General features: G+C 36.1%; 1 protein-coding gene across 1 annotated transcript; it reads left to right on the top strand.

Moving 5' to 3' along the window:
• The first annotated feature begins 971 nt into the window (after positions 1 to 971).
• On the top strand, positions 972 to 18,119 carry col6a2 (collagen, type VI, alpha 2). The gene is given in 30 exon segments (XM_079856825.1): positions 972 to 1,052; positions 1,054 to 1,096; positions 1,099 to 1,179; positions 3,953 to 4,048; positions 5,737 to 6,347; positions 6,485 to 6,505; positions 6,976 to 7,041; positions 7,144 to 7,197; positions 7,321 to 7,365; positions 7,687 to 7,713; positions 7,820 to 7,846; positions 7,954 to 7,998; positions 8,148 to 8,201; positions 8,285 to 8,347; positions 8,446 to 8,508; positions 8,589 to 8,642; positions 8,729 to 8,764; positions 8,847 to 8,909; positions 9,023 to 9,085; positions 9,208 to 9,270; positions 9,468 to 9,530; positions 9,632 to 9,682; positions 9,853 to 9,951; positions 11,250 to 11,312; positions 11,447 to 11,482; positions 11,561 to 11,606; positions 11,693 to 11,845; positions 11,984 to 12,439; positions 12,549 to 12,587; positions 16,568 to 18,119. Coding segments are annotated over 30 exon segments (3,240 nt in total). The 5' UTR covers positions 972 to 986; the 3' UTR covers positions 17,161 to 18,119.
• The last annotated feature ends 621 nt before the right edge of the window (positions 18,120 to 18,740 follow it).

Here is an 18,740-nt window from a genome sequence, read left to right as displayed (position 1 = left end):
TTTCTCCCTAAAATAACAAAAAAATGAAATAGAAAGTATATCTTGCATATATGAAAACTAAAAATTCTTGCTATTCTGACATTATTTTCATGACAGCTGATAGCTTTTTCCTTACTGTAATGCAAAATCATCTCATTTTCATCACTGTATTATGAAAAAAAATGAACACAAAACACATGAACGCGCACAGCCAGAGCAAACAAAAGCGCTGTGAGAGACGTTTGAAAATACATTTCAAATACATACGCCGTTGACAGGCAGGCAGGACATTGAATCAGTGCATTCGGACCGCATGCAATGATTGGATAAACATTTTAAGGTTACAGATGATATACATACATTTAAACCAATTAACTTAGCAGTTGCTATCAGGATGTGAAGAGACTTTCAACCAGCGTAACAAAACAAGCATAAAGTAGGAACACCTGCAGAGATAATATTGCTATATAGACACAACATTTTATAATATATATAGGTGTGTGTGTGTGTGTGTGTGTGTGTGTGTGTGTGTGTGTGTGTGTGTGTGTGTGTGTTATTCAATTAAACTTGAGAACAGAGTATTTAAAGTCTTTATTAATAGCCAACACCTGGCTGTGTTTTTCCCATACGCATTCCCTGCAAATAGAACTCAAAAGACGCATAATGTCTGTTTCCTTTGAAAATGAACTATGGTCATTGATTTCTGCCGACAGATGCTTCTGCCATGTGCGTTTCATTAAAGCACTTCCACAGAAGAAAATTGCCATTTGAGAGTTCCTGCGAATCCATTAAAACAACAGGCTACATTATTTCTTAACAAAAAATATATAATTCAATAATAAGTTGGTCTTTGAAACATGTGTGGGTGATCCACACAACCCCCTCATCTTATCACCAGATACCCATCAAAATCGTAAGGAGTGGGTGTATAGTCCATCAGTGTGGATGCACAGCGCCGCCATGCGGACAGAATAGGCACTGCACAGATGCTCGGTCCTCTAGCGCTGATGAAGGAGGGACCAGACTTCTGTTCAAGGAGGGAGAAGCGCAGAGGAAACTTCTCCTGCAGCTTGGGCTTCTCGCTCACTCCCTTATTTTGGACTTTATTCTGATTTCTGCTTTACCCAGTTCGGAATGTATGCTTGAGAACCCTAAACATAAATCAGCACTCGAAAAGTTCTTCAGATTTTCTGATCTTTGGTGGGTAAGTGAAGACTAACTTTTCTGTAACTTTGGCAGTGCGTTTCTGTCTCTGATGAGTGGAAGTAATGCTCAGGCACTTATGCTATCACTTTGCTGCAGTTATTCAGTGAACTGTAAATTCTCACATAAATTCTCTATGGTTCTTATATTTGCTGAAAAACTATTTAGTGCATGCTGTATTATTATTGATTCCATAATTCTGTGTGAGTTGCATACGCTTATTCAAGTTATTTAATGTCGTAGATCGTCCTATAGATGTGTGCTGTTATTCTGTTTGATTGATTTTAAAACTTATTTTAGATGATGGGAAGACGCATGTGTTTATATTATGACTATAGCCTATATTTCACATATATGTCAAATGGGCCTGAAATACCTGAAGTTGCGGTGTAATCAGTATGATTAACAAACAGACCTTGAAAACCTAATGTAAATGTAATGCATTTGCAATATATGAATCATACATATTTACAATACTTGATAATTCATCATGTCATAATCACCTGTGCTATTTGGATGTAAAGCAGGAATAACATTGGCTAGAGGCCATATTTCTGTTTTGTTGCCTATTTAATTTTAAACCATGCAACATTGCTCATTTGAACAAATGTGAAGGCCTAGATTAGATAATTGTTTGTAAAACATTTAACATTTAAACGTTTAACATAGTAGTTTTAATGGAAGATGCTTTTTTAGTTAGTCTGAATTGGCATCTGACAAATAAGGTCCAGAATGAATATGAACTCAGATTAGTTTTCAACAGATTATCTGTTCAGAACACTAGCAAATAACTCTTTCATCTGAGACAAAAGTTGTCTTACTTCAGGGGACAAATGGGGGCTTTGAAAGTCATTTTTGTCTTATTTGAGACATTTGATATATACTGTGAAATTGTTTGGATCGATTCATTCTAATAATTGATATCTGACATAGATGAAAATCCACCCCAGAAATCTATATAAAATTAATATTTTTATTTAATCTTCATACAGTAATTGCAAAGATCGTGATTGGTCCGTTTTGATCAGCGCAGAGAAAAGTAACAGGCGTCTGTTTGGCCCTTCAGCAGCAGCCTGGTCAATAATTCACACACAAATGCATTGAAATGCATTCCATTGAAAATACAGAGTAAAAAGTTCAAATAACCTAGGATAATTATTATTGAGTCTATGGAGACAATTAGAAACAACTTCCGGTTGCCCAAGCCACTCCCTTATTTAAAGCTTAAACTAATAGATTGTCCACCCACAGTGCCTGCCCACTGGAAGTATTTTCTCCATGGGGATTTCATTTGTAAGATTTATTTTTGGAAATTTTTGACTTAATTGAGGGGCTGCTTACACGACACCATTTTCAAATAAAATGTGTGTTTTGGGGGCTTGAAAGTGCTTACTTTTGAAAACAGGATTCTAAGTGCAAGTTTTAAACAATACCATTATTGTCTCCATGTAAACTACGAACGGCTTTAATAAGATAAAGAACTACAATCCCATGAAGCATTGCAAATGACATAGTCGAATTAAAAACAATGCAGAAATATACAATTGATTTAAAGATGTTGATTATATATTGAAACAATACATTTTGTCTATTGCAAAATATGCATTTTATGCATATCAAAAATATACTAAAAACTATTTGAAGACACTATCTACAACACACAGTCCTACCTCAAAAGTTTTTAAGTTGCTAACAAGTCACTAAATAAGTTCTATGGTTGTCTGATTTGTCAAGCATGTAAACTCACGACTTTATGGGAGTTGTAGTCATTATTTAGCAATTTGTTAGCAACTTCCATTTTAAAAACTCTTCAAAATTGAAGTTTGAGGACTGTGTGTAATATATGTTGTAGAACACAACATGAAAGTCTCTTCAGGTAATGTTAGCCACGATCCTTATTTTACTCATAACCTAAAACTCATGACTCAAAATGCTAATTCTCTTCTGGGTTTTAGGACTACAAACTGAACAGCTCTATGCCATTTTACAACGTTCAGAAACATGTACAAGCTCTTATTCTAAAGACAGTTGATTTTAAGTAAATACATATTGTAAGCAAACTGACTTGTACCTCGAAAAGTACGATAGCTAATTTCCAAATGGAATTTTCTGAATTGAGTTGAATTTGAGGTGGATTTGAATTGAGGAAGCAAACAGGAACAAGGACTAACATTTGAATTCATGGATAATAATAATAAATTCATAAAGTTTCAATACATGGAATTTTAAACAAGGAAAAGGAAAGTTTGTCAAGTCAAATTTTGAATGTTGTGGTGAACACTTCATTTCCCAGAATGCCATTGCCTCTTGAATTTCCCCGTCTTTCAATTTTCAATTCAACTTCTCATGGGTGTGTCCAACTCATGTTTCCATTTGTCACTTAACTCAGTTTGAGCATTTTCAAGGGCACTTCTATAATATATCTGACACAAATCCAATTATATCTTATAAAAGACATTTCTTAAGAATTTCTTAATAAAGTAAATATTGATCATTTGGTGTAGTTTAGCTGTTTATATGCCCCTATCAGAAATAGGATAGTGCAACTGGACTGATGCAAAAGATACACTATGCGAAACTGAATTTATATAGTTTAGATAAAATGTATAGTGAATTTATATAGATTGTTAGTTCATAATTTCATGAATGTGCATCAGAGTAGCCTACTTTAATTTAAAGTGGTAAAACGGTCACATTCCCCAATTTATGGCACTGCAGAAACATATTTTTTGCCCTCTTGTAAAAGTCCGCTTTATAAATGTCTGTTTAGGAAGGAGAATGAGGATGATGAGACTATCGATCCTCCTCCTCTTGTTTGTGGCCGTTCACACACAGGGCCAGACTCCAGGTGGCACTTCTTGCTCAAGTGAGTAAATGCTTGCTTTAGTAACCGATTAATCTGCTTTATTATAATATGAATGTATTATTTCATTGCTCATTTCACATATGTTTTATTTAACAATATGGATGGACATATTAATTGATCAAAAGTGGCATTTCAAAAGAAATGCTGTTTTTTTTTTTTACTTGCATCTGAATTTTATTAAAGAATCCTAGGAAAAATATATCACAGGTTCCACAAAAATATTAAGAAACTGTTTTCAACAGTGATAATATCAACTTTGCCATCACAGGAATAAATTACATTTTAAAATATATTAAAACAGAAAATTTTATTTAGAATTTTTAAAATAATATTTCACAATATTACTGTTTTTGCTGTATTTGTTATCACATAAAGTGTAAGACTTCTTTCAAAAACATTACAAAAACATTTACTGTCAATGCTGAATAAAAGTATTAATTTCTTTCAAAAAATATATTTGATTACACTTTATTTTAAGGTGACGTAGTTACTCAAGTACAATGTACTTGCACAGAGTACTGAGTAATATTAATTAACTATAGGCTACATGAACTTACAATAAAATTACAGTTAGGGTTTGGTTTAGGTTTAGTTATTACTAAAGTAAGAACATGTAGTAACGTGTAACTACGTCACCTTAAAATAAATTGTTACCAAATATTTTTCAGGATTTTTTGATGAATAGAAAGTTTAAATAACAGCATTTATTTTAAATATAAATATTTTGTAACATTATTAATGTTTTTACTGTTACTTGTGACCAATATAATGCATCCTTGCTCAAATAAATTAAAAAATAAAATAAATACTGACCTCATACTTTTGAACGGTAGTTAGAGCTGCACGATTAATCGTTAAAAGATCGCAATCTAGATTCAAACACCCATGCGATCATTTTCCTAAATGATAACAATTTGCCTGTGTCTATTAAACCTTTGACAAAATCACAGCATTGAAATCCGAGTCAGAGAGAGCAGTTGCTATATAGGTATGAAACAGCTTCCTTTTCAACCACACACGTTATTTTTGTGTTACATGAATTCAAATTATCACATAAGTACTGGGATAAAATGCTATTGTTCGGATATAAACACTGATGTCTACAGAACCGATCAAAATAGAGCAAATCACCTTTTGAAAGTAACTTGGTGCTTTAAAAAACAATTGTATCGTTTTGGTGAAATTTATTCATCATTGAATTATTCACTCATGAGATTTGTTAAAAAATGCTGTTCATTTAGTAATGAAACAAGTAAGGTAGTTACATTTACATTTATCAGACGCTTTTATCCAAAGCGACTTACAAATGAGAACAATAGAAGCAGTTAAACTAACAATAGGACAACAATATGCAAGTGCTATGACCCTTCCCGGTTTAATCTAACGCAGTGCATGTATGAAAGTTATGGGTGAGTCATTGAATCATTCATTCTTACTGATTCAAATTAAAGAAACATTTTTAAATAGACTGCAGCAATTAACATTTTGTCAGAACCTCTAGTACATTACGTTATTTTGTTAAAGTTGTCTGTTCAGAATCGTGAAACATTTAGAATTTGAAAAAAAAAAAAAAAAAAAAAAAACGTGATTCTCAAATTATCCAGAATCATGCAGCTCTAACAGTTTTTTAATATTATTTCATGTTGTTTAGTGACTTGCGTTGCTGTGCGTGTGTTCTGTCCCTCCAGAACCAATCGAGTGCCCAATCGACCTGTACTTTGTCATCGACACATCTGAGACCATAGCTCTGCAGGAGAACCCACCTGGCAGCTTGGTAGAAAGCATCAAAGAGTTTACCGAAGTCTTTGTTAGGAAACTAGAAGACGTATACTACAAAAATTTAGTTCAGATCAGCTGGTCTGTTGGAGGCCTTCACTTCTCCCAGCTGCAGGAGATCATCAGCCCTGTCACCAATAAGAATGAATTCATCAGGTCGCTCAAACCGATCAAATACCTGGGCAAGGGCACTTATATTGACTGTGCCATCACCAACATGACCCAACAACTCGTCCGCCAAGCCCAATCCAAACCCGATGCCAAGCGCTTTGCAGTGGTCATCACAGATGGTCACGTGACAGGAAGCCCATGTGGTGGGATCAAAGTGGCGGCGGAACAAGCACGCGATAAGTTCATTAAGCTCTTCGCTGTCGCATCGTCTAGAAACCTGGAGGAGGCGGGACTCAGGGAGATCGCTAACTCGCCGGCAGGAGTTTATCGTGATAAATTCATGGCGGTTGATCTCACAGGAGGGCGGCCTGTCTTAGTGACATCAACAATCGACCGCATTTATGACACAATGGTAATGCAATGCCTTTCAGTGGCATAATAATCTGAAATTATGATACTGGATCATTTTCAGATCCATTTAATGATAAAATAAGAAATAAGAGATTTAGTATTTTAATAATCTTCCTTTGGTCTTGTTCTCTCTTACAGCTTCATCTGGCTTATCAAGAGGTGAGATCCCTATCAGTGTACTGACATCTATTGATTTAAAAAAAAAATGTATTGAGTGCCAACTATTGCATCACTTTCCTCAGAGGGGTTTCCTCAGAAGGGGTTTTGACAGCGATGCCATAGAGGAACCATTTTTGAGTTCATTCTTCAAAGAACCATATTTTTTCAAACATTTGAATGGTCTAAAGAACCTTTTTCCACTATATAGAACCTTTTTGTGCAATGGAAAGATTCCATGAATGTTAAAGGCTCTTCATGGTACCACCAATGCCTATAAAGAATGGCTGATAGGTCTAACGAAGGTTTTCTGTCATTTTTCCAGAAAATATAATAGAATTTGTTTAAAGCATCTGGACTTTTATTGTCCTCCTCATAGATTTATCAAAGAACTGACTAAACATATTTAAACAATTTAAAATATCTTAACATTGTATCATGATTTCTAACTCAAATTCATCATAATATTCCAGTGCTACTCTGCAAAATGTTTGGAGACTGCTGGCCCTCCAGGTCCACCAGGACACAGAGGACAGAAAGTGAGTATCTCAAAGAACTATAGTAAAAAATACTAAAATCTTAAGTAAACAAGTAATTTCACCGCTGTTTAACACTTGATCATGGTGCCTTGATTATTACAGGGAGCGAAAGGAGATAACGGTGACCCTGGCCCTAAAGGTCAACGTGGACGTCCTGTGAGTACAAACCAGTTCTCATGAAAGCATGTGGTAAAATACTGCACTTCAATCAAAGACTATACTAAACATAATTTGTATTCAGTGAATGCTATTTGTATTAACTCATGTCAAAATCTACAGGGAGATCCAGGTATTGAGGGACCCATTGGACATCCTGGACATAAAGTAAGTTCTTCACATTCCTCGTGTGCAATGAAATGTCCAATATATATTCGGTCAGACCAATTAATCTGCACATATTTGGCTATTTTGACATTATTGGCATTAACTGATACCATATTTGCTTAGCTGATTACCTGAAAGGAAGGAAGGCTCAGACAGCCTTGACAATATATCATTAGTGGGTTTTTTTGTGTTATATATTGTGTTAAAAACTCAGTTCAGTTCAAATGTTGTGTACATCTAAGTAGCTGTCATTCAAATATATTATGTATATATCAGCATTATCGCACTTGAAACCACCCTACTGTTTCTTTTCTCATTTAGGGAGAGCCTGGTATCAGAGGAGAAAAGGTACGATTTTTCTCAATGTTATCTGTTAGATCTGATAAATGTGGTTGGCATATTGATAATGTACCAAAAACTTACTTTTGTTTATATGGAAACGATCTGTTTTTAGGGAGAAATTGGAACACAAGGGAAAAAGGTAAGTTTCTCATAACAATTACTTATCACTTTATATTTTCTCTGAATTCAGAAACTTCCATGCAGCATGTATTTTGAAATATTTACAAAACATTTTTATTCTAATAGGGTGTTGCAGGATTATCTGGCCGCAATGGAACGGATGGGCAGAAGGTTAGTTATGGTATATGTGGGGTAGACTCAGTGGCGTAGCGGATGGGCACGCACTGCGGACGGGTCATTAGATTGTCAAAATATACATCAAAATAATACAAATTTAAATAAAAAAATAAATAAAAATGTCTGATTTTTTTTTTTAACAGGGTAAAATTGGCAGGATTGGCGCTCCTGGCTGCAAAGGTGACCCGGGTGACAAGGTATGCGATCCTTTTCTTTTGAATATCTGTTACTTAAGTTATACAAGGTGTTTAATGTCAATTAATGAATGTGTCTTTCACAGGGTCCTGATGGCTATCCTGGAAGTGTTGGAGAATCTGGAATTCCAGGGACTCCGGGAGAAAAGGTACCTGATAAATTACAGAGAAAAATAAAATTGACATTTAAAAGCCAATATTTAGGCGTTTTAGTTGGAAGTGTGATGGTTTCTCACTTTGTTCTCAGGGTGATCCAGGTCGTCCAGGAAGACCAGGTCCACCCGGCCTGGCTGGAGATCCTGGACCCAAAGTAAGATCTCCTAACCACAGAGATTACGTTAATATTGCCTATCAAACATTTTGTAATGTACTCTCTGACACCCCCTACAGGGAGAGAGAGGAAGCCCTGGATCGCCTGGATTTCCTGGCCAGAAAGGATCTCCTGTAAGTAATTAATGTTTTTATTTTAATTTTAACACTCTAAATCAATTTTGATATGATGTTATAGGAAATTTTATTTTGTTTTATAGGGGACACCTGGAGGACTTGGACCTAAAGGCGACCCTGTGAGGAATAGTTTTTGGACATGTAAAACTTACAGTAGGTTGACCTGTGTCAGAATTGTAATATTTACCATTGCATTTTTAGGGAAGAAGAGGAGAATTTGGATCTAAAGGCAGCACTGGACCTAATGGGCCAAAAGGAGACAAGGTCAGTGTTTGGGTTCACTGAAAATAAATGAGGGGAGACAATATTATTTTAATGTAATAATTATTTTATCAATATCCTAGATGATTCATTGAAATATTTATAACGTTTGACAGGGTGAATCAGGTCCTGAGGGACCCAGGGGTCTTGCTGGGGAAGTTGGCAGCAAAGGATCCAAGGTAATTTGGTGATTTTGTGATTTGGCTGCTTAAATACTGAAAAAAAGAGAGATTTGTATAAGTTTTAAGGTGGACATGATTAAAAAAATATATTTGTTTTTGGTTTTGTTTCTAACTTCTAGGGTGATAATGGACTTCCAGGACCAAGAGGCCCACCAGGAGTTCCTGGAGAAGCAGGCAGAGATGTAAAAAAAAAAAGAAGAAGAGAGAAATACATAATTTCTCTTGTTAAATAAAAAAATGTCAAGTCATATTTTCCTCACAGTACACATTGACTGAAAGTGTCAGAGACCATAGGCAACTGCCTTGTTGTGTCACTGCCCAGTCAGCTGATGAACTTATTTAGCTAGAATTGGTAATGAACATGTTATCTCCATTATAGGGTTCCCTTGGTGACCCAGGTGATTCTGGCCCAAGAGGTGATCCTGGCCCCCCAGGACCAAAGGTACATCACACACACAAAAAAAGTCTAATCGTTTTAAAATGGTAATGTTACAATGCTTGCTTGTCTATTATAAAAACAAAATGTTGCTTCTCTTACCATAGGGTGATACTGGCAGACCTGGATTCAGCTATCCTGGACCAAGAGGACCTACGGTACTGTAGTTAGTCAAATTTGTACTTATATTGAAAGTTATTTCAGTTCACAGAGCTTTAGATCACATTAGAGTTTAACATTTTGTAAAATACAAACTGTTTTTCCAAGCCATATCAACATTATTTCTGCCATATATTAATATATTATATAATATATATTTGTTCTACAGGGTGACAGGGGTGATAAAGGTGCACCTGGACCCAGGGGAAGTAGAGGAGACTGCGGACCAAAGGGCGACCCAGGTCCAAACGGAACTCCAGGAGAGCCGGTAAGCAAATTGACTCATTTTACCTGCACGTTAGCTGTTCAGAAATAGTTGGCATGAAACGGAGGTTACGTATATATCCGAGTGAAATGGCTTCTCGAACAAGAAAAATGTTGGGTGGGTCTTGATTTTGTCCATTTGGTACTGATTGGATGGTTGTGGTTTGCTATTGGTCGTTTTTATGTGAGTCACAGGTTGGCCCGCCCTCACGCCCCAAGTTATTTTTTATTAAAGATTATGAGGGCACATTAATTTTTTTTTAATAATGATGTGCACGGATAAATCATTTTTTTAAAAACTGCAATATTCCAATAAAAAATAAGAATTGTCCATTTTGATTTCATGGTGACTTTAAAGTCAACACGAAATTCCTTTTCCAACCAATTTTACTTTCTTAATATATATTAATAATAATAATTATAATTAAAGCTGCAAGCAGCATTTATTGGGGTTCAAGCAGTTAAGGCCTTTAAGACCTTTAAGCACAAAAGCATCAAAAGACATCAAGTTTTATTTAGCAAGCATTTAAACACTGACATCATAGATAGAAAAGACCATTTACAGCCAATACAGGCAATGTACCTTAGGAAATATATGGTTTTATAACAGTTATAGCGCCACCTATGGTCCGATCTCCATAATATTTGGCATGCTTGTTAATGATGTTATGTCACATATGCACACCAATTTTTGTGAAGTTCTGAGTTTTCATTTAGGATTAATAGGCTTCATTTGGGAGCTTCATTTGGGAGCTCCTATTCATTAATAGGCTTCAATAGGCTTCATTTGGGATTTATAGGCTTCTTAGTGTATTTTGCCACGCCCCTTTTCTAAATGACCCTGTTACAGCCACCCAAATGCAAAAGTTCAACTTCAGTTCTTTTTTTCGATAATTATTGATCTAGAGAGTCCAGAGAATTGTTCTAGACTGGTCTGGTTCCAATCGGGCGAAAAACCAGGGACTAGTTCGCAAAAGTACTAGTTCGGAGATAGCCATTTTGTCCGCCTTGAGCCAGGGATCACAGTGGTGTAAGGCACTTGAGTCTAGGTCAAACGTCCTAAGAGTTATGAGCGGTTTTGTACTTTTGGTTGCTGTAGCGCCACCTATGGGCCAATCGGGGTCATACTCTGATAGGTTGTCCCCAAATTGAGGCCTACCATCTGGCCAGGTTTCACGTCTCTAGGCCTTACGGTTTGGCCTGCACGATGCATTTTACGAATCCTAACAATTACAATAGGGTTTCAGCATTTCATGCTTGAACCCCTAATAAAAATGATAATATTTCTTCATTGTGTTTCAGGGAGAGCCCGGACCTCTAGGAGAGCCTGGACAAAGGGGGCCTAGAGGAGATGGAGGAAGAGATGTAAGCTTACTTTTTAGTGCATATTGATTGATATTTAAAGATGGAATATTTTATCTATTCAGAGCTTAAATGGCAACATCAGTGCAATTTATGTGAACTTAATATTAAACAATTTTAAATGATGTCCTTAACAGGGTGACCCTGGACCAGAGGGAGACCCTGGCCTTACTGTAAGCATTAACATTCAGTTTTTCTAATTAAATAGCACATAATCACGTTAGGGATGAATGTTGAATCCATTTTCTCAGGAATGTGATGTCATGAACTACATCAGAGAGACCTGTGGATGCTGTGGTAAGATTCTTATAACTTTTCAGTAGAGATGAACGGATAGCTACAGTATATTTCCTTTTGTCACACAATTTTCTTGTTCATTTCAGATTGTGAAAAGAGATGTGGTGCCCTGGATATTGTGTTTGTGATTGACAGCTCTGAGAGTGTAGGGTTGACCAACTTCACCCTGGAGAAGAACTTCGTGATCAATACCATCAACAGACTGGGCTCAATGGCAAAAGATCCCAGTTCTGAAACAGGTAAAAAGACATCATTGTGTTTCTATTTGTCTGTTAATGGCAAAATTACAATCCGAATTAGCTTTTAAATACATTTAGTAGCAATGCAGAAGTGGTTACATTTAATCAAACAAAATTTGTATTTGGTCAATTTCTAAGGAACTCGAGTTGGCGTTGTCCAGTACAGTCACAACGGAACATTCCAAGCTATTCGCCTCAACGACTCCAAGATCGACTCTTTGTCCGCCTTCAAAGATGCTGTGAAGAGGCTCGAGTGGATCGCTGGAGGAACGTGGACGCCTTCCGCCCTGAAGTTCGCCTACGATAACCTGATTCGCGACAGCCGTCGTGCGAAGGCTAACGTCACAGTGGTTGTGATCACAGACGGCCGGTATGACCCCCGTGATGATGACAAACTGCTCAATTACCTCTGCACGGACAGCAGCATTGACGTGAACGCCATCGGTATTGGTGACATGTTCGACCAGCCGGAAGAGAATGAAAGCCTGAAGTCCATCGCTTGCAGAAAAGATGGAAGGGTCATGGGCATGAGGCGTTTCGCCGACCTGGTCGCTGAAGATTTCATCGATAGGATCGAGAACGTACTCTGCCCAGGTAAGTCTCGTGACCTGGCCTGACTGTAGTCAAGTTTTTATGTCTTCATGTCCAAGATTATAATAATAGAGCTTTCTTTTCTTTTCTTTTCTTTTCTTTTTTGTATTAGATCCAGTGATCGTTTGTCCAGATCTTCCATGTAAAAGTGGTAAGTGTTCCTTCCTAATTTGTCCATTCCCAAAAGATGAAGGCTCCTAATTCTTGAAAAGACAGTCTGAATGTTTTTGTTTCAGCCAAGTCAATGTATCCCAAAAATACCTACATTTTATTCATTTTCTTCTTTACCTTATTGTTTTTGAATTGCCTTTTTCACAGACTTTGGATGGATTTAAATAGAAGCGAAGTACTCTATACATACATACAGTGTTATTTTTGCATAATTGTACTATTATAGTATTTATTAATATTTTGAATTAGTTTTTGTTTATATATATATATATTTTTTTTTTTGTGCTGTTGTCAATTTTATTTTTTTATATTTCTATTTAGTTTTCATTTATTTTTATTTCAGTTTCCGGTTTAGTATTTTTTTAGTACTTTAAAAATCATATTTATTTCAGTTAGTTGCCAAGGCAAAATTTTTAAATGTCATTTTAAGATACATTTTTTCATCTAATATTAATATTTATACCAAAAAAACGATTTTTAATTGTTTTAGTTACCATTAACAACACTGCATACAATATTATTCATGGCCAATTATTGTCAGCCATTATATTATGCTAATATAAAAAAAAACCCTCAGGTTGTATTTGGCCTATTGAAGCCATATTAATAATGTTTTCTCTGCAAAATAATAAAATGCACATCGAGTAAATGATCAACATATTCATGAAGGTTACTTTTATACATTAACGATCCAGTGCACATAACAAATGATATACATTTGTTAGGTTATGCATCTCAAATGTATATGTTATATATATTGTTATGTGTGATAACCAGCCCAGTCGCACAAGGGGAATGTCACTGTAGCACCGTTTGCATAAACTAAACATGGCAGTGGGAACTTTTTCACCTTGTTTTGATTCTATATAGAATGTTAAGTACAAAGTTGCTCTTATACAAATGCTAAAGAATTTGGGGTTAGTAAGTTTTTTTTAGAAAGAAATTAGTACTTTTATTTTGCAAGGATGCATTCAATTGATCAAAAATGACAGTAAAGACATTATAATGTTACATTATAATGTTAAAACAGAGTTCTATTTGAAATAAAAGCTGTTCTTTTGAACTTTCTCTTCATCAAAGACTCCTCAGAAATCAAGTGTTTTCTGTTTTCAGAATTTATAATAATAAGAAATGTTTCTTGAGCACCAAATCAGCATATTAGAATGATTTCTGAAGGATCATGTGAAACTGAAGACTGGAGTAATGATGCTGGAAATTCAGCTTTGCCATCAATGGAATAAATTACATTTTAAAATATATTAAAAATGCACTGTTTGTATTGTATTTTTGATCAAATAAATGCAGTCCTGGCAAGCTCTTGTTCAAAAACAAGTACAAATGTGCAATGCCTACTGTAGTCAGATTTATTTACTGTATAAATTAGCAGTTTGACCAGTTAATTTAAAAAATTTTTGTCATGTACTGTATGAATGACATAAACATTTGTACAATATCAAACCACTACCAGGCTACTAAAATCATATATGAAATCAATAATAAAAAAAAAAATGTCTCATGGAAAACATCAACAAATCATTAAAGGATAACAGTGGCTCAAGGAATCCACCGCACTGAGGTAAAAAGTTATCTGAACATTTTAGTTGTGTAAACAGTCATCGAGTGACATTTCCTTTTGAGCGTGTCAGCTAAACGCACAATGATCAGCGCAACAGTTATCAAAATAAAAACTCAAATCAATCAAAACAGCATCTAGAGGGAGCCAGTTGCTAGGCCCCTAAAACTATTGTTTCAACACTCACTTGCAGATGATGCCCTTGCAGAGGAGTGGAAGGACAGTCCCATCCCAACCACTGTACTAAGCATCTCAGACTTATTGAGCAATCTACAAGAGGCCAAACACCCTGATACCTACACCAAGGCTGTAGCTACATTGGCTTATGCAGCCCAGATGGCTAAACAGACCCCTGAACCTGACAAACAGAGATGGACCGATCTGTTCATTGACTCGTTTAGATTGATCTATTCTGACATGGGAGACCCAAGCAAAGCTCTTGGCTTGTGTTAGGAAGCATGGGATTGGGCATTTCCCCCAAAAATTTCATTGGTAGCTTGACTAAAAGGATACAGTAGGACGCACTTGGCCTCACTGTAGAATTGTGCTTAATAATAATAACAGTTAAGTAAAAAGCTAGCTGGTCTATGCATGAATGTATTTATTTGCGTTAAAAGTAATCGAATGCAGTTTGTGATACCTCTCTTAAAGATGCAGTTTGCAAGAAACTAGCATGTTAGCATCATGGCCAGTTAACAAAAACTGAAATCTTTGCTAACCTCTGCTAAAAACAATTCCCTGCTACAAAAATGTGAAATGGCAACCTTTGCCTCTTGACATTGATGCCTGATGCTCTGTAATAATTGTTTGCATTCAAATTTGCAAATGAAGAGAATAGATGAACAGATTTTTCAACACTTTGCTTGCATAGCATGCTATCATTATCTTACCCTAGTTAGCTTGAATCCTCAGGGTTTCTAGGATTTTTTTTTTTCTTCACATAAAAAAGAAAATTCTGTCATCATTTACTCAATCTCATGTTGTTCCAAACCTGTATGACTTTCTTCCTTCCATACAATGAAAACATATAGTGACCAGGGGCTGTAAAGCTCTAGAAAGGAAAATAACAACTCCATAAAAGTGTCTTAAAAGTAGTAAGAAGGTCATAAAGGTTTGAAGTAACATGTAATGATGACAGAATTTACATTTTTGGTTGATCTATTCGTTTAAAGCATCTGTACATTAATGAACAATTAATTTTGATTCTAAATTCATTTCAGTTTTGCACTTTGCACATTAAGAGTTAGTAGCTTCTCATAGGTTGGAAGCTTTTTACTGCTGCTTTACCATTGTTGACCTTCAAATGCCCACTATATTGTACACAAATAATTTGTATGATGATCAATTGAGAATTTATTTTTTTCTAAATTGCTTTACCATTTTTATAGCATTCAGTTTTATTCTTAACAAAGTTTCTTTTTAAATTTATTAAGTATATTTCCTAAATAATTGCCCCCAAGATTTAATCTGATTTTTAGGCAACAGAAATCTTTAGAGAGTATATAATTCTAAAAGCATGTGTGTACTGTACAACAGCAGTTCAGTCATACTTTTTGTAGCCTCCTTATATATACGTTAATGGCCATTTATGTGACATTTATTGCATGATTGATGATTATCTCAGTGATTTTTTTTGGGGGGGTGGGTGGGTGGGGGGGATACACATCAATGTGAATTAGCCATGTACATCTGAGAGAATTTTTTTTTCTGAGATATATGGACTATTCACAATTCAGTGAGAATATTATTTCAGTCTGCCATTATGGTAAATAATGAGTTTTTTCTTGGTAATACAATTATGTGTATATATATATATGACACTGTATATCAGAAATGTGCAATGAAAAAATGGCAAGCTCTCGGACTGCAAAAAATGCAACTTGAATTATTTGTCACAAATAAATATCTTTAGCAATGAAATTATTTCTTTATTTATCTTTATTATTATTATTTGAATTTACTTCGCAATCATTAAAAAAGTGCATTCTATATAGTATAAATATGGGTAGTATGAATTAAATATGGGCATACTACATTCGACATGTTGTTACTGTCACGTGACCTACCAGTCATGTCACTTCACTGCCAATCATAAATCCTCTCCCGTGGCCTCATGGGATAGTAAAGTGTTCATTGAAAGCGCACTTCAAAATCTTGGTGGAAGTAGTAGGTCATCCGGGTACTTTTCGCCTACTGTTTTTCGAATACTATGTACTCGGACATACTGCTCTGTTGCCGTACTGTTTCGCATATTATATAATAGCGAAGTATTCGATTTCGAACGCTGCGAATGTTTATTCAAGAATTTTTTATTGGCCCAATTCAAGCTTGAAGTAAATCCAAACCATGATAACCTAGATAATCATTGCTGTTTTTGTATTTTATAGAGCCAGCCGTAGCCAACTGCATCCAGCGGCCGGTTGATATCATCTTTATGCTGGATGGCTCGGAGCGCATGGGTCAGGAGAATTTCCGCTATGCACGCGAGTTCGTGGAAAATGTCGCTAACCGCCTGTCCCTAGCCCGGGGAGATGACGATGCACGTAACGCCAGGGTGGCTCTTCTGCAGTTTGGTGATGAAACCCAACACCAACTGGCCTTCAAATTTACCAACAACTTCACAGTCATCGCTGATGGCCTGGCCAACATGAGGTACCTGGATTCTACTTCCAATGTGGGAAGTGGTATTATCTACGCCGTCGACAACATTGTGGGCTCCCGATTGGCTAGACGAAATGCCGAGCTGTCTTTCGTCTTCATCACTGACGGGGTCACCAACAACAAGAACCTGGAGGAAGGCATTAGCTCAATGCGCAGGGTAGAGGGCGTTCCCACGGTGATTGCCATGGGCAGCGATGTCGACAAGGATGTCCTGGCAAAGCTTTCGCTAGGAGACCAGACGGCCATTTTCAGGGGTCAGGATTTTAGCCGTTTGAACAAAGCCAGCTTTTTTGAGCGATTCGTTCGGTGGATCTGCTGAGGGATAGGGTGGGTTTTTAGTGAAGGGGGGGGGGGGGGGATTGGTGTGTCATAGGGTTCAGCACAATGCTCAGAGTAGAACGGATGCATTTTATCCACCCCAGACGACAACATAGTGTCGGATCTGGGCCGAAACTATGTTGCTGTCTGGGACACTAAATCTATGCAGTTTAAACATTTATATTGTGGCAAAAGAGGTAAAAATGCATATCATTAAAGCTGAACTGACAACTTCGGAAGACCTTAGAAAGAATGCAACTCTGTCATCTGCCTGAACTCAATGATGCACCAGTGGAAATGGGTTTTGGGGACAGGAAGACACTGCAGTAAAACCAAGAGGTCAAGTTACTAGTAACACTACAAAGATTATGTGCTGAATGTGTATTTTGATAAAATTGCAATTGTAGTTTTTTATTTTTATTTTTTATTTTCATGCTGAAAGGCCTCTAGCTTAATTTTTGTTTGATATATTCCTCAACACAAGGTGCTAAACCAGAGTAAGACTGGAGTCATTTTCCTGTATATCATTATCAGGTGCACATTGGTAAAAAGTGCACTAATCCAGGGGTACAAGAAGTCAACAAATACACTTGCCACATTCATTCTGTATCACTTACCTTTATGTCTAAAAACATTGTTACATTTTTAAGCCATTGACTTAAAAAGGGCCTGCAGTAGCTAAAATAAATTTATGCCACCTACCACAACACATGCACTCTTGATCCAACACATGCTTAGGAGTCCAGTGTTTTAGATTAAATATTTGCTTATATTGAAATATAGAATGTTTCTTCACCTACATTTTAATGTAAAGAACAATTATAAAACTATTAGCACTGCAATCAGTCATTTATTTCCAAGAACCACAATTTGACATGCTGTTGAACACTTGAATGAATATTTCCATAATTGCTGTCAAATTTAAATTTTAGTACAATAAATCAAGCTGTGGTAACACAACTGTGGCGTCTGTGGTTTTTGTTCAAGATACAATATTATGTAAGTGTCACTTTGTTTAAATTCTATTCTCTTCTATTCTATTCTACCCTAGTATATTATCATGCTGTTCTATTCTACATTACTATGTTCTTTTCTGTTCTATTATACATTTTATTCCGTTCTATATAATATAGAAGCAGCAGTATGTAGTTTGTGTCTTTACTGAACAACATACTGAGAAATCAGTGGCTGAGGGACTTATCAGCACTAAAAACACATGGATTTTTTTTTTTTTTTTTTTTGGACTTTGGATTGGTCCATGAGTCTAGTCACTGGTTTTAAGTCTCTGAAAGTTGAAGAAAATGTACAGGCCTGAAATGTATGACACTTGTTGTCAAGATAAAAGTATATATACTTTTATATAATTGAACCATTTTGATTGAATCACTAAATATTTTTACATGGCGCAGGATAACATCACACTGGCCTCGCAAAACTAGAGAGAATATTTATTGTTGGCTTTTAGTGTCAATGCACTCAATATAGAGAAAGAGCGCATTTAGGCGACGCCCATATCGGTTCGCGGGGGGGGGGGGGGGGGGGGCAATCCAACCCTCTCCATTCATTTTGTATTGCGTGAAG

This window comes from Squalius cephalus (genome assembly GCF_949319135.1).
Source record: "Squalius cephalus genome assembly, chromosome: 22".
Lineage (NCBI taxonomy): Eukaryota > Metazoa > Chordata > Actinopteri > Cypriniformes > Leuciscidae > Squalius > Squalius cephalus.
The sequence above is the reverse complement of the archived record's forward strand: the minus strand, read 5'-3'. Positions and strand labels throughout refer to the sequence as shown.